At 47.5% G+C, this 26690-nt stretch overlaps 3 protein-coding genes across 3 annotated transcripts in view; 2 read left to right on the forward strand and 1 right to left on the reverse strand.

Moving 5' to 3' along the window:
- The window catches only part of LOC135814296 (myotubularin-related protein 9-like), a 165544-nt gene extending 145033 nt beyond the window's left edge, over positions 1-20511 (forward strand). The window contains exon 15 of the transcript XR_010553169.1: positions 20502-20511. The gene's annotated coding sequence lies outside the window, so the exon portion shown is untranslated. The remainder of the gene's footprint in view (positions 1-20501) is intronic.
- The window catches only part of LOC135814297 (peptidyl-prolyl cis-trans isomerase B-like), a 28535-nt gene continuing 3094 nt past the window's right edge, over positions 1250-26690 (reverse strand). The window contains exons 2-6 of the mRNA XM_065327396.1: positions 21573-21686; positions 21218-21278; positions 20688-20720; positions 4407-4591; positions 1250-1618 (exon numbers count right to left, since the gene is read on the reverse strand). Coding sequence (XP_065183468.1) covers positions 1493-1618; positions 4407-4591; positions 20688-20720; positions 21218-21278; positions 21573-21686 — 519 coding nt within the window. The 3' untranslated portion in view covers positions 1250-1492. The remainder of the gene's footprint in view (positions 1619-4406; positions 4592-20687; positions 20721-21217; positions 21279-21572; positions 21687-26690) is intronic.
- On the forward strand, positions 16355-18878 carry LOC135814295 (synaptic vesicular amine transporter-like). The gene has a single exon (XM_065327394.1). It carries the CDS (start codon positions 16909-16911, stop codon positions 18649-18651), a length of 1743 nt encoding a protein of 580 aa, XP_065183466.1. The 5' UTR covers positions 16355-16908; the 3' UTR covers positions 18652-18878.

Raw genomic sequence — 26690 nt, forward strand, 5'->3', positions numbered from 1 at the left:
GGCTCTGGTGCGGTTTAGACTAATTTAGTTACAGATGCCATTTGGGCAGGTTAGTTCATGCAAAGTTTGGACCGCCAGTCAGCCTTCGTGAAGCACAGGTGGAAGGCGCAGGAACATACAGTGAAACCTGTCTAAGGCCACCCCTCAAGGGGCGAGAAAAAGTGGTCGCCGTGGCCAGGTGGTCTTCTTATCCAGGTTCAGTGGGTCACGTGACCATATCCACATGTGATACATCATTTTGATCAGTCTGTCACCTTGGAAAAACGCGATTCCGCGGCCGTGGCAAATTTCGCAGAAGTTGCCATCATCCGCGGAAATCACGGAATCCACACTTTTGCCCACGGAATCTGAATTTTTTAGGGTAAATTACTAAAATTACTACTCAGAAAGCAGCAGAAAAACTACTTTGCGATCTGTTTGAGCACATTTCTCTTGCCAGTGCAGGTCTCTCCAAGATTCTTCACTCTCATTCAGTTTGTGACTGCAAAGGATAGCATGAAAAGTGCTCCTTCATGCGACTAGTTGTCATATCCTCTACGAGGAGGGTGAAAACCTTCCAGAAAGTGTCGCAGATTTTTGATTTTACCGCAGAAACCCCCCTTTTCCCCCGCGGAATTTGCCGCGGAATTTTGAATTCTTGGCCGCGTTTTTCCAAAGGGACAGATCAGTGCATCACAGTGCACACACCTATGCTACTCTAGCATGACTCATGTGCCTGGGGTCCTCAGACCTGTCAAATGTCGTGCATGCACCATGTACATCTACACTTCCTGCACTGATGTGTAGATCTACCATGCCTGGTGCACCATGCAATGCATACATTTACATGACCAGCACTGTACAAAGCGGTCGCGGGTGGGTGGTCGCCGGTCGCGTTGAGCGAGTGGTGGCCTTATCCCGAGGTGTTTTGAATGTGAATGCGTCCGTGACAGGGAGTCGTAAATACCTGGTATTTTACGACTCCCTGGTCCGTGACAAGGAAAAGATTTAAGTGGTCGCCATGGTCGAGTGGTCGCCATTACAGGTTTTACTGTACGTTCAAGTGCTCGTGCATGGAGGTGCGCTGCCGTTTCCAGTGAATCAACCCTTCAAAGTCAGACACCGGACTCCGATGGCCCATTCATCTGCTGCCCTGGCAGCTTTTGCTTGTGCGATTAAGTCTGGATTGGGCATGATTTACACCTACATTGTAATAACACACACCGGTAAGCTGCCATGTAACGCATCCCACAACTACGGGGCTAAAACATGGGAAAGCAAAAAGAAGTTTCCTTTTTTCTTTTGGAGAAAACGAGAAAATAACAGCAATATGATTATGAGAGAGCGGAATAGGCATGATACCAGATGATTGCACCAGGAACACCACAAAAGTGGAGCAAGGAGAACACAGCAGCAAGAAAAAGTTGCGAAAGAAAGAGAAATCAGAAGAGAATGCAGAGGACTACGGGCAGTGCACAAGGCCATGCACTGCTACATGACTGCTGGACTGCGCTTAATTCTTCGCAACAACCATGGGTTCGCCGGTCACTTCCAAAGTGCCGCAATTCTCAATAACCACATCGGACGTGGGTCGGTCGTTGGCACCTGTTGGGGTGCTTTCGATCTTGCGGACAACATTCTATGCAGAAAGAAAGCACAGGATGTTCATGGGATCAATACGAAGTCCATAATGCATTGTGACTTTGTCATGGACACTCAAGCCAGCAGGTGAGCAAAATGCCCATAGTTTCAAGATGTCTTATTTCCGATATGCCACTAGTGCACTGTAGCCAGTCTGGACACACACTGTCAGGCTGTGTTTACATGAGAGTTTTCAACCCGCCATGTACACAAAATGAATGGCGTGTTTACATGACACATTGCGCTTGACCCGGGTTGATTTCAACTTTTCAACCCTCCCAATTGCCAAGGGGAGGGTTGAAATCAACCCGGGGCGAGAAATTGTACTAATGTACTTCTGTGTGTACCTCGCGCCAGGTTTGAATAGCACTGCACATGCAGATTTCGGACGAAAGTATTCACGTGACCATACAGGACTCTAGAAGTGGACTTATTATCATTTTATTTATTATTATTCTCGCATCCGTCCCGAATGGGACTCACGACGGCAGAATTGACTGTGAGCATATGTGTGTGAGAGTGGGAGAAGAAGTGGACTCTTGGCGGCATATCAGTATTTGACCCGGGACAACTGTCTTTATGTAAACGCTCACCTATTTTGTCTATCGCACAGACTTTCAACCCGGGCTAAACTCGACCCGGGTTGAGAGTTCTCATGTAAACGCAGCCTAAGTATGGCAGCAGCATTTTCTGTCGTTATATCTGAGCCTGAGGCTGTGTTTACATGAGAAATTTCAACCCGGGTCGAGTTCAGCCCGGGTTGAAAGTCTGTACGATAGACAAAAGGGGTGAGCGTTTACATGAAGACAGTTGACCCGGGTCAAATACTGATATGCCGCCAAAAGTCCACTTCTACAGTCCTGTACGGTCACGTGAATCCGTTTGCGAGAAATTTGCATCTGCAGTGCTGTTCAAACCTGGCGCGAGATACGCACAGAAGTACGTTTGTACGATTTTCTTGACCCGGGTTGATTTCAACCCTCCCCTTGGGGGGAGGGTTGAAATCAACCCGGGGCGAAATTTCAACCCGGGTCAAGCGCAATGCGTCATGTAAACGCGCCATTCATTTTGTGTACATGGCGGGTTGAAATCTGACCCGGGTCGAACTCAACCCGGGTTGAAACGCCTCATGTAAACACAGCCTAACTGTACAGAGTGTGTGTGGTGCTGCCACTGGGCCGCCGGATACCATAATAGAGAGGTTCCGCAAAACGAAAATTCAAACGAAGTTTCGCACAGTCCTTACGAAAATGTGTACGAATTTTCGAACGAACTTCTGCATATTTTCGTAGTTTGCAGGCGTCAAGTGCACGTACGCCATGACCCCATCTCATGAAACTTCCTACGAAAGTTCATTTCGCGTTCCCTGCAAGTTCCGCGTCCAACTTTGCGAAAGTTCGTGCGAAGTTTCGCACTTCATGACTTAGAGTGAAAGTTTGCACGCATTTTCGTTTTGCAGAACCTCTCTAGTGTGTATACCCAGTGTGGTCAGATGCAGCCTACAGGCCGAGTAGTAGATCTAATTGTACCGCAATTACATTTAGGTGCATTGTTGGAGATGCATGCAGAGCCAATGTAGAGTCAGCCCCGTCGGATCCGGTCCGGCTGGTCTGGTTATCACCGGACCGACCTTTTGGCCACCAACACGTGTTTCCTACTGTGGAGGGCATGTGTACCTGACATACCATACACAAACGACGTGTAAAAGGCCATGAAACTACCAGACCAATCAAACACTGCTTCCGGCGGTCCTGAGCGTGTTTGTGTTCTGTTGACTGGCCAATGGTTTCTCCTTACTGTGAAGACCCGATCTCAGCATTGTGCTTTAGCAGCCTTATTCCCCCTGGTGAGTTCAGCCGCTACCGGGAAAGACAGCAGTTGCGGATGCAGGCATTACAGGGGCAAGGGTGGCTCACATGGGTGCCACAAAACTCTTATCAAGTAAGTTGAGGGCTTACCGGTAGTTTTAATGGCAGTAGAGAGGTTTAAAAGTTTCACGTAAAATTTGACGTGTTTTATGTGAGTTGACTGTCTCGCACGGAGTTTCGTTACGTGGGTTTTTGGAAGTTTCGTTTAGTCATCCCGATTGAATTTGTGTGAGTATCCGTAGTTTTATGACTTTTATCGAATTTGTTGGAAGATTTGATTTCTGTGTGTTGAGAAAGTTCTGCTGTTCAAACTAAACCCAAATCTTGCCATGGCAATATTTCACGTCACGTCGCCTAAACCTCTAAAATTTACACGCATTAAACCCAAGATTTTCACCGCGCTTTGAAAAAAGTCAAAACACGTGTAACTTATTAGATCATTCAACTTCATTTTGACTCTTTTTGAGAGTTTGATGAAAAAATGAACCAAAATGTAGAAGGTCAGGCTGAGCTAGTGCAGCAATGCAGTAATGCATGGTCCTAGCGCTGTGGAGGCAACACATCTCCGTGCCAAGGACCCTAAAAGGAAACATTGTCAACATACATCATCATAGAATGATAGCACCATCTGTACTGTAGTGTACAGTCTAGGAAAGTGTGAAATCAGCATTCCAGCACCACCAACACCGTGCACCCGATAACCCATACCCAGCGAAAGATACACCGGTAGCAGTACTCCTATCAGAAAGCAAAAGCAAATTATCGTGTCCTTTCCTGAAGGGAACTCACGACGGCCGCCAACACCCGGTAAACCCTAGCGGCAGATGCAGCGCCTAACGATGGGGTAACCAGTATGTATCATTGAAGATATGCAGTACCGAACAGCCTCAAAGAGATCAAAAGCACCACAGCACATACCTCGCCCTCCAGAATCTTGCCGAAGACTACGTGGCGTCCATCCAACCAGGGTGTCTTGACCGTGGTAATGAAGAACTGGCTTCCATTTGTGTCTTTTCCAGCATTGGCCATGCTAAGCCACATAGGCCCGTAGTGCGTCAGCTTGAAGTTTTCATCAGCAAACTTCGGTCCATAGATGCTGTGTCCTGTGCAAATAAATACATGGCCATTGAATGAGCAAGCAATTACAGGGATGTGCATGATACCCGCAGTACGATGTCTTGCATGCACATAGAATTATAGATACTACACAACAAAATCCTAAGAAGGTTGGCTAATACATGTTGAGTTTTCATTTACGCACAAACACACACGATCAAATGAACCTGATCCGCACAGCCCATTTTTGTTGGCATAAAATGCACAAGAGCCCCTGGTTTCAGAGATCACATCTACTCATACCCCGCGACATGCCGATCTTGCGGGTGGTTGCCGAAACAAGGTTTCACCTGTGTAGTGTTTCTACAATCATCACGCACCCACATGCCTCATACTGCTCTTTTCTCTCTGAAATTCAACACTTGCAAGCCAGATATGAAAGAAAGAAAAATCATCAGTCACACCACCGGGACTCGAACCAGGGACCATGCTAGCATGGTCCCTGGTTCGAGTCCCGGTGATTTTTTTCTTTCTTTCATATCTGGCTTGCAAGTGTTGAATTTCGGAGAGAAAAGAGCAGTACGTGGCATGTGGCCTCTAATTTCCTAATACTTTGAAATTCTCCGTGAAGTCCAAATTTAAAATCACCCATCCAACTTACAATAGGACTTTTTTTAAATACAATACACAATCGTGCTTCTACACTGATCATCATCCAACTTACAATAGCACTTTAAAATACAATACACAATCGCTTCACAAAGCATGAAGGCGCCATTAGCCAATAGGAAACATACTCAGTGCTAGGATCATGAAGAAAATCCACAAAAGCTACCTCAACTGGGGCTCGAACCGCACAATGTACTGTCCCCACGGAAAATTGCGGAAAAAGTCTTCGAAAGTTGTGCAAATCTTGTGGCCAAATTTGCAGTAAAAAGCTGAATTTGCGGTAGAATATGACGGAACTTGTGGTAAACTGTGTGGGTTTATAGATCTTCAGTCCTGTGTCAGTTGCAGTGCTCTTGTACCCGCTCTCCATCACATGCACCATACCGGAATGGTACTACAAGCATGACATGCAGAGTACTCCCGGTAAAACCGGGGTACTTGCAGAGTACTCACACTGGTGCATGCATGCCGCACGCGCCAGAGTCAGTCAATCGTACGAGCAGCGCTTTCACGTACACTGAAAAACCCCATGGTTTCTCGAAATCTGATATTCTTTCCTCACAATTCGCGACGATTCTGCAAAACCGTCACATTTCGCGGGAGACACCGAAATTCGCGGATTTTGTCGCGGCCGTGAGATCGCGATTTCCTGTGGGGACATAATGTACTGTTGCAGTACATGAAGTAAAATGGGCCTGGATTTACATCGTTTTTCAAACTCAGCGCTTTTGGGGCAAAAAATCTGGCCGAAATCCTTCTATTGGCATGGCTTGCTTTTTATAGGAGAAATAGACTTCAAAAACGTAATATTTGTAACATAGGGCACAATTTCCATGTTACAATTTTTTTCCTTGGTTCACCATCTGAGTTCTTTGTTATAACGTAGCATGAACAGCATTCCATAGGGCTTGAAAAAATATTTTTGTAACTCAAAATTTGGCCCATCCACCAACCACCCCGGGTTTACCGGGTGTTAGCGGACGTCGTGAGTTTCCTTTGGGAACGGACACGATATTCTTTATTTTTTTACCAACCAATACAGCCTGAGTTACCACCCTACCCAAGAGGCAGATGATCATCTTTTCTTTCTGAATGGACTGTAGGCCCCATATGAGTACGATCGTTATTCAAAATGAACGAAGCTCTACATAGTAGTCTACAGAGGGGAAGTATGAGATAATTTCGACGAATCAACCGACTTCAATACCTCACATGTACTACGTGGAAAGGTCACGGGAAGTTGAATGACTCAATAGCCATTTTCAAGTTGATCCCAGGGCTTTCCAGAAGCTCTGTCCAAAGCTGGGACGGCAATTGAGCAGCCACTGCAGAATCTTCTGGAAATGCATTCAATGACTAGGACTGCGGCTGTCATCAACATGCGACTGCGGCTGTCATCAACAAAGCCACCCAGGTGTAGACAACAGGTCACAATTATTTTGACAGTTACACTGGCACTCTGTCAAAGTGTAGACAAGTCAAAGGCCTGAATGTTGACAGCGTCCGCGACAACAAAAATCCCAGCCACATCAAGGAGGACACTTTAGGTACGGTGGGAAGTGGCATAGTACCCAAGGTTAGTGTCCATACGATGTGCGAATATTCATGACTGTTCTCCGGACTCGGATTGGAAACATAGTTTGGCCATACAGCAAACATGCACAGCGGAAAGAGACAGAACAGGACCGAGCATTAGTTTAGCCCCCATCTGTACATGACATAGTTTGGCCATACAGCGAACATGAATAGCGGAAAGAGACAGAACAGGACCGATCTAGCCCCCATCTATACATGTACTTCATCCCGCCCGGTTTTATCGTTTTCAAACCAGCCCGATGTATAATGCTGTGAAAAGTTTGAGTGGTCGGAACCCCAGGCCAACAAACAATACAGCACGCGCTGAATAGACGAACATGATTATTATTACATTCCCAATTACAGTCAGGATTACTATTTTCTAGGTTACTATTTTTCACCAACATCAAGACTACTTACTGTAAATATACAAATTTTCGGCAGCTATTTAATTTCGGCTATATTCGGCACCGACCCAAAACGCCTAAATTAAAACGCCGATGAGCCGATGAAATTTTTCACAGCATCTGTCGCACTATACCATGCCCTCTACCCCACGCTGAAAATAAATCGCCGCCGAAATGTCAAAAATCGTGAAGTGCCGAAATTTTGCAGCGCCGAAATTTTGTATTGTATATTTACAGTACATGATGGAAACCAGAGGCTGCCAGGGTCACGTATGGCTGTCCGCCACAGAGAAATTCCAGGATATAGTCATGTAAACTCATTGTTGCTGCAGAGGTGCAGACATTAGATCTAGACATTAATACACTCTTCCTGTGAAAATAGCGAATATTTTATACGCCACGAACATTAGGCAGTTTAAAAACAGTATTCCGTTCTGCCATGGGTGGCTCTTGCGCTTCGTCTGAACTCAATAATTGACAGTCTTCTGACGGGCCGGGAGATGTAGTCTAAATACAAACAAAACGTGAAATTTGATTTCATGAATAGTGAATACGACAGCACCCTGCACCAGTCTATTGCCCAGCGCTCAGTGTAGGTCTGTGGCTGCACAGCTCCTGGCGCGACACCGACCCAGTCAACTGGATTCCTTTTGACCAGCACTGCAGATCCTAACCCAAATAGTATCAAGTGACTACATAACCCCAAGCAAAAATAGAGACATAGGCACTCGCCAATGGCAATGAGCTTTCCAGAACCTGGCATCAAAACCCCAAAAGGGCACGGTTTACCAGTCTGAAACTACAAAATCTTAACTGAAAGTCTGGTTGAAATGATGATCCGGTACCAAGAGTACATACCCCCCCCCCGAGTCCGGGGGGGGGGGTATGTACTCTTGCCGGTACGGATTATTACTTACATGTACATACATGGACGTCATGGGTACATCCTCTGGTACATACAATGATACATACATGCACATGACATAATAATTATTGAAGTACATGTACAATCGTGTACATACTGTACAATTGTACTGTACAATGTTTTTCGATTTTGATAGCATGTTACAAGGCGAGGACGCGTAGTGCTCCTGACTACATTTTGTAGTCAGGAGCACTACGCGTCCTCGCCTTGTAACAATACTAAACATGCTGTCAAAATCGAAAAACATGTTACCAAGCAACCAAGCAAGGCTTCTGTGTACATGTTTAAATCATGATATAATCCAAAAACTGGTAAACCATCAACCTTGTTGTAGTTCACGCAATTGTTAGATTGACAGCATGAAACAAGGAGGAGGACACTGGGGCTCTGCCAACCGCGGAAGGTTGTAGTAAGGTCACTGTTTTCGAACACAGTGCCCTCCTCCTTGTTTCATGCTGTCAATCTAACAATTGCATGTATAAATCATTGTACAATGTAGGTCAAAACTCGAAGACGATCGTAGAAAAGTGAAACTGAAAGTACTCGTGGTCAGGTCTGAGCCATCGCATCGCGTCGGTGAACAGTTCCACTGCTGTGCATGCAACGCTTCCGCACCAGTGTCGCATATTTCCGCATTTCCCACACTGCCACAGACACAAAACGCGCGCATACTGATACTCGAAGCCAAAGCAGGCAAAGAAGTACAGTCATGTACAGTCACCACTTGATATGACTGTCTTCAGTCTCAGACTCTTAGTTCAGAAGGAATACGAATAGTTCAGTCGATCGACAACCTTCTACTTCCAGTGAAGATTACAGTCATGGTTATAGGTGGGATGTCGACGATGTAATCGGTCAATAGGAATTGCACGAAGCTCCCTAAAGTCGCTCGCTGTCTGGCTAGTGTACTGGCACTGCTTACATAGTCATTTCGAGCGCCTTGTGCAAAAGCCGCAAGAGAAGTGTGCAGCAACCGGAGCCGTGTGCAAAGGGTGCACAGAGTTGAATGGGTAATGGTTTGCGCCAAGCGCTCTTTGCACAAGGCACGAACTACCCGCGACGCTAAGTGCAAAGCACAAACATAGAAGAAGAATGGAATCAGCCTTTGCTCGAAGCTCGCGCTGCACGAAGCCTTCACGATCGCAAGTACTACGCATGAACCCTTCACGAGTCATGACTACACAGGGGATTACTAGTTTGGGGTGATGGGTAGCGGGGTTAGTGCAAACGTTGGTTGATAAAAGGAAGAAGAAGCGCTTGGAAATTTCAGTTGACTTTATTTCTTCGTTGAGCGCCGCCGGTCTTATCAAGTACTATACCAGTAACCAAGGTTCCGACTCTCTTTCATCATGCCGTGCCCAGGATGCAGTGGTAAGACAGAGTAGAGTTTACATAGTCATTGACTTATTACTTACACAGCCATGTCCGTTGTTCGCATAGCATTGTAGTGATCGCAGGATACGATATAGACTAAAGACTAGTGTCTGCAGTCATGCTTGTTCCGATATGTGCAAAACGATGGGATAATTCGACAACCCACGACAGTCTGTTGCTTTGTTCCCTACGTTACCGTGCTAGTGTTGTTCCAACATACAACAGAGTTGTAGAAGCCTTTCCTCTTGCAGAATGGGCATCATTACGTAGTCTGTACTCTGTAGCGAGTGACTTGCGATCACCCTACGTCCAAACTACAAAGGCAAAGACAACGATGTTTTCACTTTTTTCGGCCTCAACAAACAGTTTTGGGGACTTCCCTTCCAAGGGGTGTGCGCCTTGTGAAGTAACTGTGACTGATCGTAGGCTTTTTACTTTAGTAGTGTATGGTGTAGACTGTAGTATAGGGTGTCGTGCTGTCACAACTGAGTCTGTGGGTGCGATGAGATGCTGATTCTTGGCAGGTGTAGGACTGAGTCGTGACTGAAGTGTGTGTTTGTGTATGTGTGCGTTTGAATGTTCTGTTCTGGCTTAGGTGGTAAGTGCAACTGTGGAGACAAGTGTGAATGTGGTCCATCGTGCAACAAGTCATGCTGTTGTAGCAGTGGTGGCAGCTGCACCTGCGGTGACGCCTGCAAGTGTGCCGACGGCTGCCTGTGCAAGACTACCTGTTGCGCGAGTGGAAAGTGTTCCGGCTGCTGCTGCAGCGGCAGTGGCTGCTGCAGCGGCGGTGCCTGCGGATGTGGCGACGCCTGCAAGTGCGCGGAGGGGTGTTCGTGCAAGACAACGTGTTGCTCCACCGGCAAGTGCACGGCCACTGCCAGCTGCTGCTGCACCGGTGGCAAATGCAGCTGCGGCGATGCCTGCAAGTGTGCAGAAGGCTGTGCATGCAAGAGCACGTGCTGCGCCAGCGGCAAGTGTACCGGATGCTGCTGCTGTTGTCGCAGCGGTGGCTCCTGTAGCTGCGGCGAATCCTGCTCGTGCGCCGACACCTGCGCATGCAAGACAACCTGCTGTGCCAGCGGCAAGTGCACGGGATCCTCGGCGGGCGCGGCATCATCTTCGTGTTGCGGTGGCAAAGGTGCAGCGGCAACTTCTTGCTGCTGCGTTGAAGGCGGCGCATGCAACTGCAAGGAGAGCTGCCCTTGTGGCGATTCGTGCGCCTGTAAGAGCTCGTGCTGCTCCAGCGGCAAATGCAGCAAGTAAGCAAAGCTGTCATGGTGGTAATAGAACTGCTGAGTGTGCACTGCAATGTGACTACCATATCACCACAAACTAACACAGATTGCCATAGCGCCATTGCATTGTAGTTTAGAACACTCTCCCTCCTCTCTCTCTCTCTCGCTCCCTTTCCTGGCGTGCCCTTGCTCTACTAAAGAATCCTTGAATTCCGTTGTCTTTGCTTCAGCTTTCATCTGCTGATTAGAGAGGCTCACTTGGGGTTTTGATGTATTTTGATCACTTTTATGGCTCACTTTGGGTTGCAATATTATCTTCATTTTCTTGCCTCGGGCTCGATGTTCTTGCTTCTTCTCCTTTCACCTCGTGAACTGATTATGAGAACAATTCCTCAACGACGTACGTGTGCATAAGAATGGTGATGACCCACGCCCGGAAAAGATGATTCACAGGGGCGTCGGAAGGTAATTCTACATTTGTACTTTGTACCAGGGAGTAGTACAATACCATATAGGGGTATTGTACTGCTCCCTGATTTGTACGACCATGAAAAGGCCTGGAGGCCCTCCCCGGGAAATGTTTAGGAAAATTGGGCCTGAATAGCCCATATTTCTCATTGCTTCAGAAATCACAGGATACAATTGTTGGTGCGGCTTCGGCCACACCGGCTCCGGAGCTCCGACGCCCCGGATTCAAATGACTTACTTGAGATCTGTTCACTTTGCTTGGAAACTAATGGTAGCAATGTACTGTCCCCACAGCGGACAAAATCCTCAAATTATTTAGCATAATTATGCGGGAGAAAACAGGCCACTGTGCACGAGTTATCGGTCATTGGTACAACATCATTATTGAATAGGGAACCTCAATCCGGATGTTTGAAACATCGCTATATCTACTGTACTTCCGCGCACAAAAGCACAAGTTTACTCCGAATACATGTACATGTTCAAGCACGCATTCGCAAAAAAGGCAAAGGCAAAAGCACGTGTGCTAAAATATGAACAAAACTATGACTCTATTTCAGATGAGATGTCAGAATCGTTTTTCACCAAAGAATGGCAGGGAATACCTATGCAACTCTACCAAAAATGCATGAAGATTGGTCTCTGCACCCAAAAAAGAGCCATATTCCCCCATGTGCAGTATGATTCTCTGTGCATCCATACTACATGTACAAGCACGTGCTTACATGCTAGCAAAAAATAATAATCTCTCGCTTCTGCCTAAAACTTTTTTTCATCCAGCACGTCCAGGCTCTTCGCCTTCGCCGTGAAATAATAAGAAAACAATGCGCACATTCGGGCTCTCCACCTTCTCAGTGAAATAAAGAGATAATAATAACCCAGAAGTCGCGACAAACTCGGCCAGTTGAAAATAATCTGAAGTTCTGAACCGTCCACCTCTCCACACTGCGTTCTTGGCCCACATTCACAACACCACTCCATACCGAGGAAGTTCGTTCTTGGGTAGATGTTCCATATCCTCCAGAGAGCTGTTTCGCTCATTAAGAGCTCCTCAGTGGAGGTAGATAACGAATGAATAGCAGATAAAGGAATGAGTATATTTATAGGATAAAGTGGCGCAATTGCGCACTTTCTACACAGGAAAGTGGCATACCCAAAGTAGTTGAAGGTGATAAAACTTCTAAAAAAAAAGAAAAAGAGGTAATAACGAAATGCACAGTGCTGCTGGAACATGCATACAGATGGGGCTAGAATTTAGACAAGCGCGTGAAGCAGACAATCTATTAGAAGTTCGCACTAAAGTTGCCACACATACACGCATAATGATAGATTGAAGTAACGGTCTCATAGTGACGTGACGACGAGGTGAGAGAAACGGAAGGCCAGACAACGCGACAGTCCCAGAGGCCCATGGGGCATTCATTGCACTGCCCGCCTGCAGGGTGAGATTCCTCCACTGCCACTCCCGCCGTTGACGACAAAGTTTTTGTTGTAGGCGCACACATAGCCAGTGGTGGTGCGTAATAGCTGCTAACCTCCAGAGAGGCCCCTTGGGCATTCACTCCGTCAGGGCTGCGCGACCTCCGTTGAAATTGTTTTCATTCCGCAGATAAAGTAGAAGTAGATCTATAATCTATCAATATGCATGTATGTGTGGCAACGTTAATGCGAACTTCTATTAGATTGTCTGCTTCACGCGCTTGTCTAAATTCTAGCGCCATCTGTATGCGTGTTCCGGCAGCATTGTGCGTTTCGTTATCACCTTTAGAACTTTTGTCACCTTCAACTTCTTAACCAGAGAAACAGGTCTCTGGAGGATTGTGGAACATCTACCCAAGAACGAACTTCCTCGCTATGGAGTGGTGTTGTGAATGTGGGGCAAGAGCGCAGTGTGGAGAGGCGGACGGTTCAGATTATAATAATAACCGACAGCATACATTTTTAAAGGTCCGCATTAAAGACGACAAATGACGTGAAGTGCCAGCTTCGGCAGCAACTAGGGAGGCAGAAGAAGAGACGTGTGCTTGCACAGCGAAAACAGAGTGGCTACCACGCAGGCACATGACACTTACTTGCTCTGAGCAAAGCATGCAAAGCTAAGGCGGCAGCGGATGAATACCATGACAACCAAATATGGTTCGCTGCTTTTCTCAGCAATGAGCCTCAAACAGCAACTTTTCACTCGTACTGTACTATACACAAAAATTGTACAGTACTTTTATTTTTCGAGTCAAACGTGGTCAGACCTGGACTACTATAGGGGACTGTGCTAGTATTGGAGACGTGTACTTTCATTGTTTCTGGACAGATTGACTGCCTGGGTTGGGTGGCAAACAACTCGTCATGATGATACTGCAAGGCTGTAAATACACCCAACCATGGGAAGAATTGATGTACAAAGACACACAGTCTCACAGATGATAAACGGGTAAGAAAACGAAGTAAGGTGGACCCTTGTACCCCAGTAATGCCCATCACATCATTCCGGCATGTACTATTACTATTAGGGTGCGTTCGAATTGTCTTCATCAACTGTTCAAACAAATTTTATAAAGAGATTAGTTGAAGTGTCCCATTAGAATGGTTTCTATCATTTTAGAGTTTTTCAGTGGAATTGTCATGGCGATGATGACGTCCGATCAGATCGACCATCTCCACGCACTACGTGACGTAGCTATTCCAAACTCTTCGAAACTAATCCACCTCTCCCATCGGTTGAGGTTGTGGAGTTTCGAGGAGCTTCGTTTTTGTGAAGAGGCCAATACGGCCACCTCTTCAGAAAAACGAAGCTCCTCGAAAAGTCAAAGAGTGACAATTTGAACGCGCCCTTAGCATTAGGGAGGTTCCGGAGTACGATTTTTCGTGCCAAAATCCGTAGAGGCGCTACGGATTTTTTATACGTCGTTTTCGAGCAGTGAAATGTTCCGGAGTGCGGAACTTATGTGTTTGCCGTCATTGCCTAGGTTACGATCGCAAACACGTCACATTCCCGCGCTATGCCTTTTTGTTTTGAAAATTTGTACCGAAATCAAAACTTCCCACGGAAAATCGATGTTTCTCGTACCAAATTTGTACGCGAAAAATCTTTCTGCACCCGATGACGCAAAATCTCCATACGAAACATGGTTCGTATGAAAGCCAGTCCACACGGATTCTCCGTGCCGAAAAATCGGATGGAGCACGCCTGGAAAAAATCCGTAGCGCCCATACGGATTTTGGCACGGAAAATCGTACCCCGGAACCTCTCTATTACTAGAGACGTGTCCTTTTATATTTTGGATATGTAGTAGACGACAGGGAGTCGTATGACTCCATGATACTACATTACTAGTAGACTACTAATATATATTATTATTATTATTATTAAAAAAACTCAAAACCAGTTAATATAATATTATTATTATTATTATTATTATTATTATTATTATTTTTCTTCAGACTTTTCCCGTTTGTCTCTTTCCCTCAAAACCAGTTAATATTATTATTATTATTATTATTTATTACAACATCTCAAGACTCGGTGGAAACACCGGCCAATGTTACGAGAGTGGGTGATTGCCAACCACGGCGATAAATAGAAATAAGGGGAGGGAAAAAGAAAGAGTAGCAAAACGAACAGCAACAACAACTCCGTAAAGAAAGATAGTGTCAAATAAAAACAGTGAAAAACACAGAGACGCAAAGGACATGTGGATAATGAGCTATGTATGTCGTAGTAAATAAGGGGCGGCACGGATCTTAAACAGGCGGAGTGAGGTCAGGTCCTTAACTTCTCTGGGTAGAGTGAGCCAAACAGAATAAGCAATAAAGAGAGGGGAGCGCAAAAGAGTGGATGAGTTACACTTAGGGAGTAAGAGCGAGTTTCTAGTTCTTAGAGAAGAGAACCAATTAAAACACATGAGATGAGGTGGGCACAACTCAAGCTTAATAGAATGGACAAGAGAAGCCAGGTGTGCACTGCGTCCATGTGATAACGGGGTTGTGTGAGCGATTTTATAAAGGGCGGATGATGAGAGCATGCGGGGTTGACGGAGGAGAATTTTAAGGATTTTCTTGTGATGTATTTCAAGCTTTGCAGCAGCGGAAGAGGATAACCCAACCCAAGACGTATCTGCATAATCAAATATTGGGCGAAGGTAGGCTAAATAAAAAAGAAGCTTGCAAGAAAGTGGGAGGTAGGAGCAGTGGGGGGGGGGGGGGGAGAGAATTCCTAAGGATTTACTTGATTTTTTACAGATATATTCGATGTGAGGTACCCAAGAGAGTGCAGAGTCAATCACAATGCCAAGGTGTTTGTGAGAAGACACTATGTCAATTGGATTTGGAAAGTTGGCATGGATAAGGGTTGTGAACTCCGGCTGGGGCGGGAAGAGCATGATCTTTGTTTTTGATAGATTTGGGGACAACCTCCAGGAAAGAACTTCCTGAATGCCAGCACGCAAGTTGTTTTTCAGGCCAGTGAGGGAAGCTGATGAGGTACAAGTACTATGAAACGAATTATGCAGCAACGCCAAGGTTGTGCGACCGTAGCTACGTATACGTCGTTAGTAGATCTACGTAGGTGTATGCGGAGTTGCTGCTGGTCATGCTTCGGTTCAAGAGGAGCTAGCTGATACTTCATCATGGATCCCCTACATACGTGTACGTAGATCTACGTAGATCTACATGACTGTACATGTTCGCTTTGACTTTGAGCGGGGGACCGGGAAGGGAGAAGGGAGGGGTCTGGGGCCGGAAAGAAATGAACAAAAATTTAATAATAATACAATGACTATGTAGCACTTACTTAGTCTTTGCTTTCATCTGTGAACAACACGAACAGCATTTGTCATGTCAGATTTGTTGTCGCTGTTTCGTCTGTGTCGGTAAGGCCTAGCCTGCCGCGTTGTGTGACCGGCTAATATTATTACTCGGAACTATTACTTACTTAGTCTTAGCCTAACTTAGGTCAAAGTTCGGACTCGTGGTGTGTTTCCACGATATCGATAGTGATAACGGCAACGTCGTTAGTTAGTCGGCAACGTCGTTAGTTGATACTAGTCTAGTTAGTACTAGTAACGAAACAGTCGACGTGTGGTAAAAATCAGAGCCCGCACTGTGACAGATCGTCAGATGTGACAGTGTTATGACAGCTATTGACGAGCGGGCCCAAAAGAAAAAGAAAAAAATACTCCACTACAACTCTCCAGCTCCTTATCGGATGGGATTCTGTAGGAAACTGTCGTTACAGTGGCTCACTAACGCTGTAGTCGCTGCAAAGTGTTTTGGTCTTGTGTTGTAGAAAACAGTCAGCTCTGGGCCTCGAAGATCAGGTTTTTTTGGCGAGTCCAATGCCACTTATTTCATCGCGCCGCTCGACCTGTACACAGCCAAAAAGTGTAGCACCGTCAACATCAACTCGACCCTCAAGCAAAAAGAATAAAAGATGCCACTCAAGTCTCACATAGCACTAGCTACGCAGTCTAGTCCAGCATAGATCCTGTCCTGGATGTGACCCTGGTGGGTGGCCAACCATACCTGTACCAACTGCTGACTGACTGTACTGCGCCGCTAGCTACGAGACTGCAGTGTGACAAACTGCACATGTGGATCGCAACCAGTCTTGCCCAGAGGAAGCTTCAAGAAACTGTCTTTGTGTTGGGTCGGTTGACTTAGCCGAGCGACTTTTCACAACGCACTGAGGACCCACGTATGACAGCTGATAGCCGATGCCGAGCCATGGCGCTGGATTTGATACAGATTCTGATGGTGGAGGAGAAGTCCTGACAAGCCAAGGAGACGACAGCGATGCTAATAAACACTCAAGCGTTTTCACAGAAAATTCAGAAGGCCAAAGCAGCAACAGCTACACAGAGATAAGCCCTGAGCAGTTGACTACTACATGTAGTACCAGTGGACGGGTGGTGTCTGAGAATGTCTTTGCTGGCAAAGATGGAAATAACTATTTTTCGGCAGCAGTGTCAACCACTCAACCTCAGATTCACAATGCGGATGAACAGGCAAATGCAACAAAAGGCATTGTTGCTAGTGATGGGGATCAATGTGAGTTTGCACGGTCCAACAACGTGAGCTTTCTCGCACAGACAAGCTCGAATAGTGTACAATATGTAGGAAAGCTCAGCGGCAGATACCGTCCATCCAACGCACAACGGACTGCGCTCATCATCCTTATAGGGGTCATGTTTGTGATTGATACGTGCGCTACGACAGTGTTCATACCGTTAGTACCGCGCTATTTCCAAACTAACGACACCGAGTTTCGCATAGGTGTGTTGTTCGGCGTGAAGGCAGTGGCCCAGATCATTGCCAACCCCGGCTGGGGAGCCGCAACTGACCACTTTGGAGGCATCCTGACTATAAGTCTGACGACGTCACTGTACATAGTCGTGATGCTGATGAACGCATTCGCTGCAGCCAGTGGCGCCCGCTACGCCGTCGTAGTGGCCGCACGCGTACTCCTCGGCATTGCGTCGGCAGGTGCTGGTACGGGCGGCCCCGCTCTGATAGCAGCAATGTACACGGAAGCAGAAGGCCGCAGCACTATGCTGGGACGCGTGCTGACTGGGTACGCAATAGGTGCAATGATTGGCGCGCCAGTCGGGGGAGCATTCAGCACCTATGCCGACATCGATAAAGCCTGGCAACAGCCGTTTCTCATTCTGACAGGAATGTGCGTGCTCCAGCTAATTTTCGTACTAGTACTGGGGACACGCTTACCGAAGACATTCCGCTGTACAAGCCAAGGTGAACGGCGAAAGAGTACGCCTATCTGGAAGTTGCTGTTGGATCCGTACATCGTCAACCTGGCGGTTATTGCCTGCGTGGCTAACATGGCAGTGTCTGCATTGGATCCTCTGCTGCCGGAGTGGGCTGAGGAGCACTTCACGCCTGCTCCAGGTGGCTGGGAAGTCGGCCTTGCGTTTTTGCCTCTCTTCGCTGCCTACTTTGTCACCACACCGCTGCTAGGGCAACTCACACTCAGGTACAACAAGTGTCCACCGTGGATTCTAGCCATGGGCTCAATGTTCATCGGCTCGGGTTCTATCGTGGTCCTACCCTTTCTACCGGCAGGGAATTTCTGGCTCCTGGTGCTGCCCATGCTAGCACTGGGTGTTGGCATGGGAGCAATTGACATTGTTACCTACATGGTGATGGGTACTCTCATGGACTGTCGCCACTCCAGCACCTACGGCAATGTGTACGCAATCAGCGACATTGCCTTTTCCGCTAACTACTTCCTCGCTCCGTTCGTGGCGACCGGTCTCGCTCAGAGATTCGGCAACGACTGGGCGTTCTACTCGCTCTCCATTCTCCTCGCCGCCTTGTCTCCGCTAGCTCTTCTGGTGCGCCACGAGGAAAAGAATAGGAAGCCACAGTTGCAGGACCGGGTGCTTAGATCGTCGCACATCCTTGTACATCCCGGTATCATTCAGATCTCTACCAGTGTGTGAGCGACTGGCTGGTGGAACTCGGTTGGCAGTGCACCAGCACGTCTGTCCAGCACTGCTCGTCTTGTTTTAGAACGTTTAGCATCTGCTCATTGATACTGGCCGCACAGCATTCTCGGAACTAACGTCCTATGACTATGTAGTTGGACGGAAATCGGCCTTTGCAATTAGCTTTCTTTGTGTTGGTCCTGTCGCTGGTTCATACACTTATTACATCAGTACATTATGTCTTCCGAATGGATGTGTCTAGGCATAGATGGTGTCATCGTGTGACTGAACCCCCCCCCCCCCCCCCCCATGCTGGGTATTTAAACAATTCTACTGGCATTGTTACTCTCCGAATATACTACCTAAGTATCTGTTTGTACTAGTAACCAATTTAGTTATTATAAATTCATAATGGAGTGGATCATGTCTCAGTCTCCGAATCAATCCACCAGATGCACAACTGCGTGTGTGTGTGTGTGTGTGTGTGTGTGTGTGTGTGCGCGTGTGTGTGAGTGCGTGTGGTGTGTGTGTGTGTATGTACGTTTGAGTACTCGTGCATAATAGTACCTCGAAGAATGCGCATCTGGACCACTAAATCCACCCTGGAAAGGCTACTGACGAAAACATCACCTTATTGATAACTAGAACTACACTACATATGGCCAATGGTATCGTTCACAGCTAGTTTGGTACTATCAGTTTATGGATGAAACCAATGTATCGAACGTTTGACTATTTGCTCAGTTTTGTTGTTGTTGGAAGATTAGAGACTGATGATCTTATCTGGAGTAAATCAGAGTGCTGTTCATGTATTGTACACATATCTACTGCAGAATTCCGCAGTTTCAGAGTCTGCGAAGGGTAGAGCGGGATGGGTGTGCAGGCTGTGTAGTGTGTCTTGGACTATTGGTACGGTGGGAGAGAGTCCAGATGACCTAGCAACCACCAGTCTACTGCAGAAATGACCTACCAGAAGCCATACTTCACTCGGACACCTTCTTGTTTGCGGATGATGTCACTCTAATTTCGCCTTAATTAGTACAATCTGGGCACACATCATGTGAGTTTCAAGCTTTTGTATGCAATTAGTAGGGGTAGAAGAATACTCAGAATATGTGACATTTGGGGAAAGCCACATGCACAGCACATGTGCTTGAATTCGGGATGTTGCTTTAAAACTTCATCCCTAATCGAATTTCAGTACAAAGTTAGTTCATCAGTGTCACCCGTAACTATCAACGCTGGCCGCTTATCCCATCGCATGGCCATCAAGCCGACCAGAAGATGACTAAGAAGTAGGATGAAATGAAAATAGCCGTGGAAAGCTAAAGCTGATTTTAAAAAGGAAAGAAAGGATACGCCACTCACACAGTGTGCACATAGAGGTTTGAACGCCTGACAATGCAGGCAGGATAGTGTGCAACCTTGCGGAGGTTACTGAGTATCCTAGTCAGATCAATAAAGGGCCTCAAATCGAATGAAGCTCCTGTCCAAGTCAACACTTTGCCAATGATGCACAGCTGCATACTAATAGGGACTACATACGACTGCAAATGGTTCCCATCCTTGGGGTCGTGCTGTTCGGTGTGTGTGTGTGTGTGTGTGTGTGTGTGTGTGTGTGTGTATGTGTGTGCGTGTGTGTGTGTACCGACTCGCTTGTCATGTGTGTGCAGTTTTCACCATGCATTCAGTTCTTGTGAAGTCTCTTTTTTGACGCTGTTGGAAGCCCAGAAAAGACATTCGCTACCGGCGCAGTGCAGTCCCTAACTTACACGTTTGTGTACACATGTTGCACATTTACATGTAAACTAGTGACATGGGGTAAGCTTTCACTGGCCAGCAGCATACACATGTACAATGTAGTGTACAGCCAGTGTATTACATGTACCTAGAATTAGTGCATTCCACTGGTGAATCTCCACCATGCACTACATAGTGTTTTCAGACCCCCAGCAGAGTGTACAGACATTACGTCATCTAGCCCCTAAGCTACAGACTATGCAGAAACTGATGTCAAGCCAAGACCAAAGTGTGTAAATTTCTTAACTCACCTCCAGTTCCATCTCCAGTGGTGAAGTCTCCACCTGCATCAGTTGGAAAGAAATATCAGTAAAGAGCACAAGTAAAAAAGGCATGAAGCAGAGTCTGTTAAAAAATGTTCACTACCAAATATGTAACAGCTGCCTTCTCACATGGACTCGGATGGTGTGAAAAAGTCTGATCGCAGGGGTTTCAAAGGCACCACACATACCACTCCACCACAGCAAGCTAGTAAAACAAGGAAGCAAGCTACAGCCCCGGTGTGAAAACGTCAAAGCACAAGATAACTTCAGCACCACCACAGGTCATTCGTTCTTTTTCTTTACTTTCGAGGTGCATATTGATGCTGTAGAGTATGATCCGTTTGGGTTCGTGCTCAGTAGAACCTCATCGCATCCAGTGCTTTGGATAGTCGGTATAAACTAAATTGTGTTAGCGATGGACAGAACAACCCTGCAAAGAACCATTTCTGAAGAAATCTTCCAAAGGAAGATTTCATTTTCTGGTGCTCGTGTGCAAATGTGCTTTTCATCCTCCATACCTTGGATCATGAAATCCTTGATGACGCGGTGGAACTTGCTACCCTTGTATCCATAGTTGTTCTACAGTACACACACACACACATGCAAGCACACACGCAGGCACACATAGACATGCAGAACAAATACATTCAAGGCAAAGACCCAGCAGTTTGCATTTGTATTTTCAATTCAATTTTTTATTCATGGATTCTCCGCACACCTACATCAAGAGAGTCTCCGTTTACAATCCAAAGAATGGCAAGCAAAGCATGTGGGAAGTATTGAAGGTGGTGGAGATCTTATCAACATGGCATTCTCGAGCTAGATGCATGCATCGAAATCATGGCTGCCCCCAAAGACATTACAGCTACATACCGCATGTGTGGACAGTTTGACAAAGTTGTCAACGGTCTTGGGAACGGTATTACCGAACAGACCAATGACGATGCGGCCAATCTTCTCGTTGCCGACGGCCATGTCAAAGAAAACCTGCGAGGAAAGCAGCAGCACCAGCAGCAGCAGCAGCACGTGTATACATGAACATACAGGTTTGTGAATACATGTGCTGCTCAAGCCTTTGAGGTACGGGCGATGCAATGCACACACCCATAACTAAGAATTGTGGGTGCATCTGTGCCTTGTTCCTTGAGGGTGGTGGCATTCCCACGGATGCGAGCTGGGGATTTAATAATTTTATCATTTTTATGGCTAGCCTAAGCAAGAATAGTGCAAACACTATCAACAACAAAGGAAGAACTGGACCTCCGAAAACACTCTATCTTTTCAATACATTCAAAATTTCAAACCAACCCAATTCACGCCCAGTTTTCCTTTTCATGGTTTTCCTCAGGTGAAAGAAGTCGGCTTTTTCCCTTCCTGGCTTCTCTTGGCCACCAATGCTAAACAATACTTGTGTTTCCTGACAAAGTTCTCAAAGCTCAGTTTGAGTCTGCAGTGTTTTCTGAGCTTTGTTCCTTGCTTCAGGTCCGGAAGTCACGGACAACACCATACCACCCTGCTGGTGATGGCTTAGTCGAGCACATGAACCGCACGCTGATCACCACGCTCAGACTGTATGCCAGTGGCCACCCTGAATCCTGGGACCTGCATGTACCTCTGTGTCTACTAGCGTACCGGACGGCGGTCCAGAAGTCCACAAGTAAAACGCCTGCACGGTTAATGTTTGGGTGCGAGCTCCGTTTGCCTGCAGACATAGTATATGGTTTGCCACCTGAGTACCAAGCTGTCTCGACCCATGAGTATGTCCAACGCATTGAGTCTGTCCTTCATAGTACTTATGCCCGTGCCCGTGCGACCGACGCCGTGGCCCATCGACGGATGAAGGACTATCATGACCGACGTGTCCATGGTTCGCCTCTTCAACCTGGACAGTATGTTTGGCTGCTGAACACCGCTGTGAAGCCAGGCGAAAGCCGCAAGTTACACAACCCATGGACTGGCCCATACGTTGTCCGATCGCTGACTGGTCCAGTCGTAGAGATCGTGTTGGCCGCTGACCTACGCAAGCACAAGTGGGTACACTACAATCGCCTGAAGCCCTCGTCAGCGTGCTCCCAGTATGTTGCCGCCTCCACCTCAATCCATGGCCATGAACGCACCGTCGTCAGCTGACTTGCCGCCGCTAAGTAATGATTTCATTTGGCCGGACTGTGATGACACTGAGTTTGATCAGGCTGCCCCTGCGCCTGTTGTGCCGCCAGTACAGCCTCAGCCCGTTAACGTACCAGGCCCACGTGACCATTTGCGTAGAAATGCTGGTCCACCTGCCTGGCACCGTAACTATACGAGGTAACTATGTTGAGGACACTGACTGTGCACTCTGGATGACTGCTACGTAACTTCAGGATGCTTTGGACTTGGATTGCGATATTATTACATTAGGCAGTTCATTTTGTACAGATTTCAGTGTGTGTTTGTGTGTGTGTGTGTGTGTGTGAGTGTGTGTGTGAGTGAGCATGTGCGTGAGTGTGTGTGGGTGTGTGGTATAGTGAATGTGGTGTAGTGTATGCGGGTCAAGCCCATGTGAGACAGTCCATGTGTGACTGTGCATGCACGTGTGAATATGCAGGCCACTGTGATTGTGAGTGAGCGAGTGCATGCGTGAGAATGTGTCTCCTATTTTCTTCATAATTTTAAAATTTGATCTGTGCTGTATTGCTATGTTGCTCTGAAATTTTTTTGGGTGTGTGTTGTGTTGTATACATTTGAAATCGAGGACGATTTATTCTCGTAGGAGGGAGTAGTGTAGGAGTTGCATTATTTGATAGAACGGACACTGATTCCTAGCTTTAAACCCCAGGATTGACAGTAGTTACATTTTTCTCTCCTTGCATGTTTTTGTATCTTTCCGTGAGTCACTCACGAGTTGTGTATAGCTAAAACCCGTATTTCTCCACTTTACCCATGTGACTCTCTTTGGCGAACTGTGATTGGCCGCTTATTCTAATATTCCAGAACGTTCTCAATATTGTCGGTAGCCGGTTATTGTGTAGAGAGCTCCTTGGTCACTGACAGAAAACATGGCTGCAGGGGCGGATCCAGGATTTTTCCAAGGGGGGTTCAGTTTTCTTCCACCCTTACCAAAGTGTGTTAAAATGATGACATAAAAAAAATAAAAAGTGCTTTTTGAAAATGACAGTTGCTGGACTACATGGGTTAAGAAATTGGCTGCCGACTGATCGCCTGCAAATGTACAGTGCCTATATTTATTAAAAGCGGATAATCAAAAGTATTGTAGAATGGAGAGGATGACGACGACTGATGGAAATGAAATTTGCTGGAATACAGTGGTTTTAACAGGGTGGTTGCTCACGGTCCTGCCGACGGATAGGCATGTATGAGCAAACAGATTTTAGCACTTTTTCAGCTCAAAAAGCTCAAAAAGGGCGATATGCACCAAAAAAACCCAATAAAGGGCGAAAGAAATGGGCTTTTCCAAAAAGGGCGAAAAAGGGCGGGCACCTTTGGGAAAGGGCTAGAGGATAGGCGCTCTGATCCCATTGTCGAGCGCTCGAGCGCAGGTAGTGCTTCAGCCGTTTCAAGGCAGTGTTGCTGCGCTCATTCTCCACAGAGGTGACGGGTAGTGTTGAAGCAATCCGGAGGAGGACGTGGATGTTCGGGAAAACATCGGCATCGCAGTGCACAAGAGCTTCTTGTGGGGTAGCTGGAAGTGCACCAGACTTCTCTGCTGCGTCCTTCCATTTCCTGACCCACTTTCGGATGTCAGTTGATATAGTTGAAGAGCTTGGCAGATCATCAGAATACGTGTCGACCAAGCGTTGAATGTTGGCAAGTAGGCCTTTCCCATATCGGCCGGCCGAAAAGTAGCCTTTTCAGAATATCGCCGATCTTTTCGCCGAATTCTGAGATTTTACCAAGAAATCGCTGAATATACATCTAATCTACGTGGAGATAATAATTTTAATATAGCTATCGATTCTGGGTTTTCAATCATATTTTTGTTATAAAACACACAGTAATACATGTCAAACAAGTAACGTAGTTGCGTGATGTCTGCGGCCTTCATCCTATTCATAGCTACATGTATATTGAATATGTACATGTAATAATAATAAGAAGAACCGTGCAGCTATGCTCCACAACATCCACCTACTATGTCCATCAATAGCAACAATTTCGAAAAACTTTTACCGCAGCACAGTACCTCTCCACGTCAGCGGTACGGTCATCTGGTCTGCTGAAGGCACCACGCAAGGCTGCCCACTAGCCATGCCCCTCTACGCTATTGCCATTACGCCACTACCCTCGCCACCGCCCTTATGGACGACTCTCCAGCTGGCATGGTGCATGACCGCGAATCGCCAGAGACCAGCCGGTGTCGGTGCGTCCGCTGCTCGACCGGACGCCTCGACCATCCAGCTATGGTATGCCGATGACGCGGGAGCCGCTGGCCTGCTGCAGCGCCTTCGCACCTGGTGGGACCAGATCTGTCAACTTGGCCCAGCATTCGGCTACTATCCAAACGCTGCCAAGACTTGGCTGGTTGTCAAGCCCGAGCATCTCGATGCTGCCAACGCTGCATTCGCCGACACCGATGTCCACATCACCACTGAGGGCCGCCCCTACCTGGGTGCTCCTCTGGGCTCGGAAGCCTTCAAGACAACATTTTGCAATGCTCGAGTGGAGGCTTGGGCATCTGAGATGCGTGAGCTGGCGAACGTGGCCGAGGCCGAGCCCCAAGCCGTGTATGCCGCACTGGTCTTTGGGTACCGTCACCGCTGGACATTCCTGATGCGCGTGTCGAGCTGTGCACCAGACGTCTTCGAGCCTCTCGAGCCCTCTCTTCGCTCCGTCTTGTTGCCAGCTCTATTGGGTGTGCCAGTCGTCCCTGCCCCTCTACGCAGCCTTCTTGCTCTGCCTGTGCGTCATGGTGGCCTTGCAGTGCTCAATCCAGTTGAGGCTGCCCCGCAACAGCGGACAGCATCTCTGTCCATCACGAGCAGTCTCCAGCAACTTATCGCGGACCAGTCCTCCCTCTACAGCGTAGACCCAGCGGCCATTTGCGCCGCCAAGGCTGCTGCCAAGCAAGCCCAGTCTGTGACTACCAAGACCGTCCTGCAGACAGCTGGTCCAGAGGCCCTACCACCAATGCTTCTGGAGCACCTCCAGGCCAAGGGAACAGGTGCATGGCTGACCTGTCTTCCTGTTCGCGAGCATGGATACTCCCTCGACCGGCGGTCCTTCGTTGATGCCCTATGCATTCGGTATGGCCTCACCATCCACGATTCACCTACCGAGTGTCCATGCGGCCGGCCGTTCACCATCGACCACGCAATGATCTGCAAGTTGGGCGGCTATCCCATCCACCGGCACAACCATGTCCGCAACTACCTGGGCCAACTTCTTTCTCAAGTGTCTGAGGATGTGCAGCTGGAGCCACCGCTGCAACCTCTACCGACGGTCCGCACGTTTGACCATGGTCCTGCCCTGCTCACTGCGGACGACGCCAGACCGGACATCAGGGCCAGGGGGTTTTGGTCGGTACAGACTGATGCATTTTTGATGTAAGGGTGTTCTATCCCAACGCACAGTCGTACCGATCTCGCCCGCTGGCTGAGGTGTTCCAATGGCACGAGCGTCAGAAGCAGTCGGCATACGGTGCCCGGATCCGGGAAGTTGAGCACGCGTCGTTCACCCCGATCGTCCTGTCTTCTGCTGGTGCCCTGGCGAAGGAGGCCACCTGGTTCCTGAAGCTGCTCGGAACGAAGCTCTCCACCAAGCTCTCGCAGCCTTATCCCCTCGTGATGGGAAAGCTGCGGACGGACCTGGCTTTCAGCCTTGTCCGCGACTCCGTCCTGATGGTTCGTGGGAGTCGCCGTGCATTCCGTGCACCTGGTCTGGCGGCGGATGTGGATGCTGTTTGTGTGGAGGCCCGCATTCCCGCCACTACGTGACGCTAAGTCCTCCTGGGGTTTGCCGCTCTCCGGTCCTCTTTCATCCCGTTCTCCCCTC

This window comes from Sycon ciliatum, chromosome 4 (assembly GCF_964019385.1).
Source record: "Sycon ciliatum chromosome 4, ocSycCili1.1, whole genome shotgun sequence".
NCBI lineage: Eukaryota > Metazoa > Porifera > Calcarea > Leucosolenida > Sycettidae > Sycon > Sycon ciliatum.

Coding starts and splice junctions, on each gene's coding strand:
- LOC135814295 (XM_065327394.1), top strand. CDS start 16,909: ATGCCGAGCCATGGCGCTGGATTTGATACAGATTCTGATGGTGGAGGA.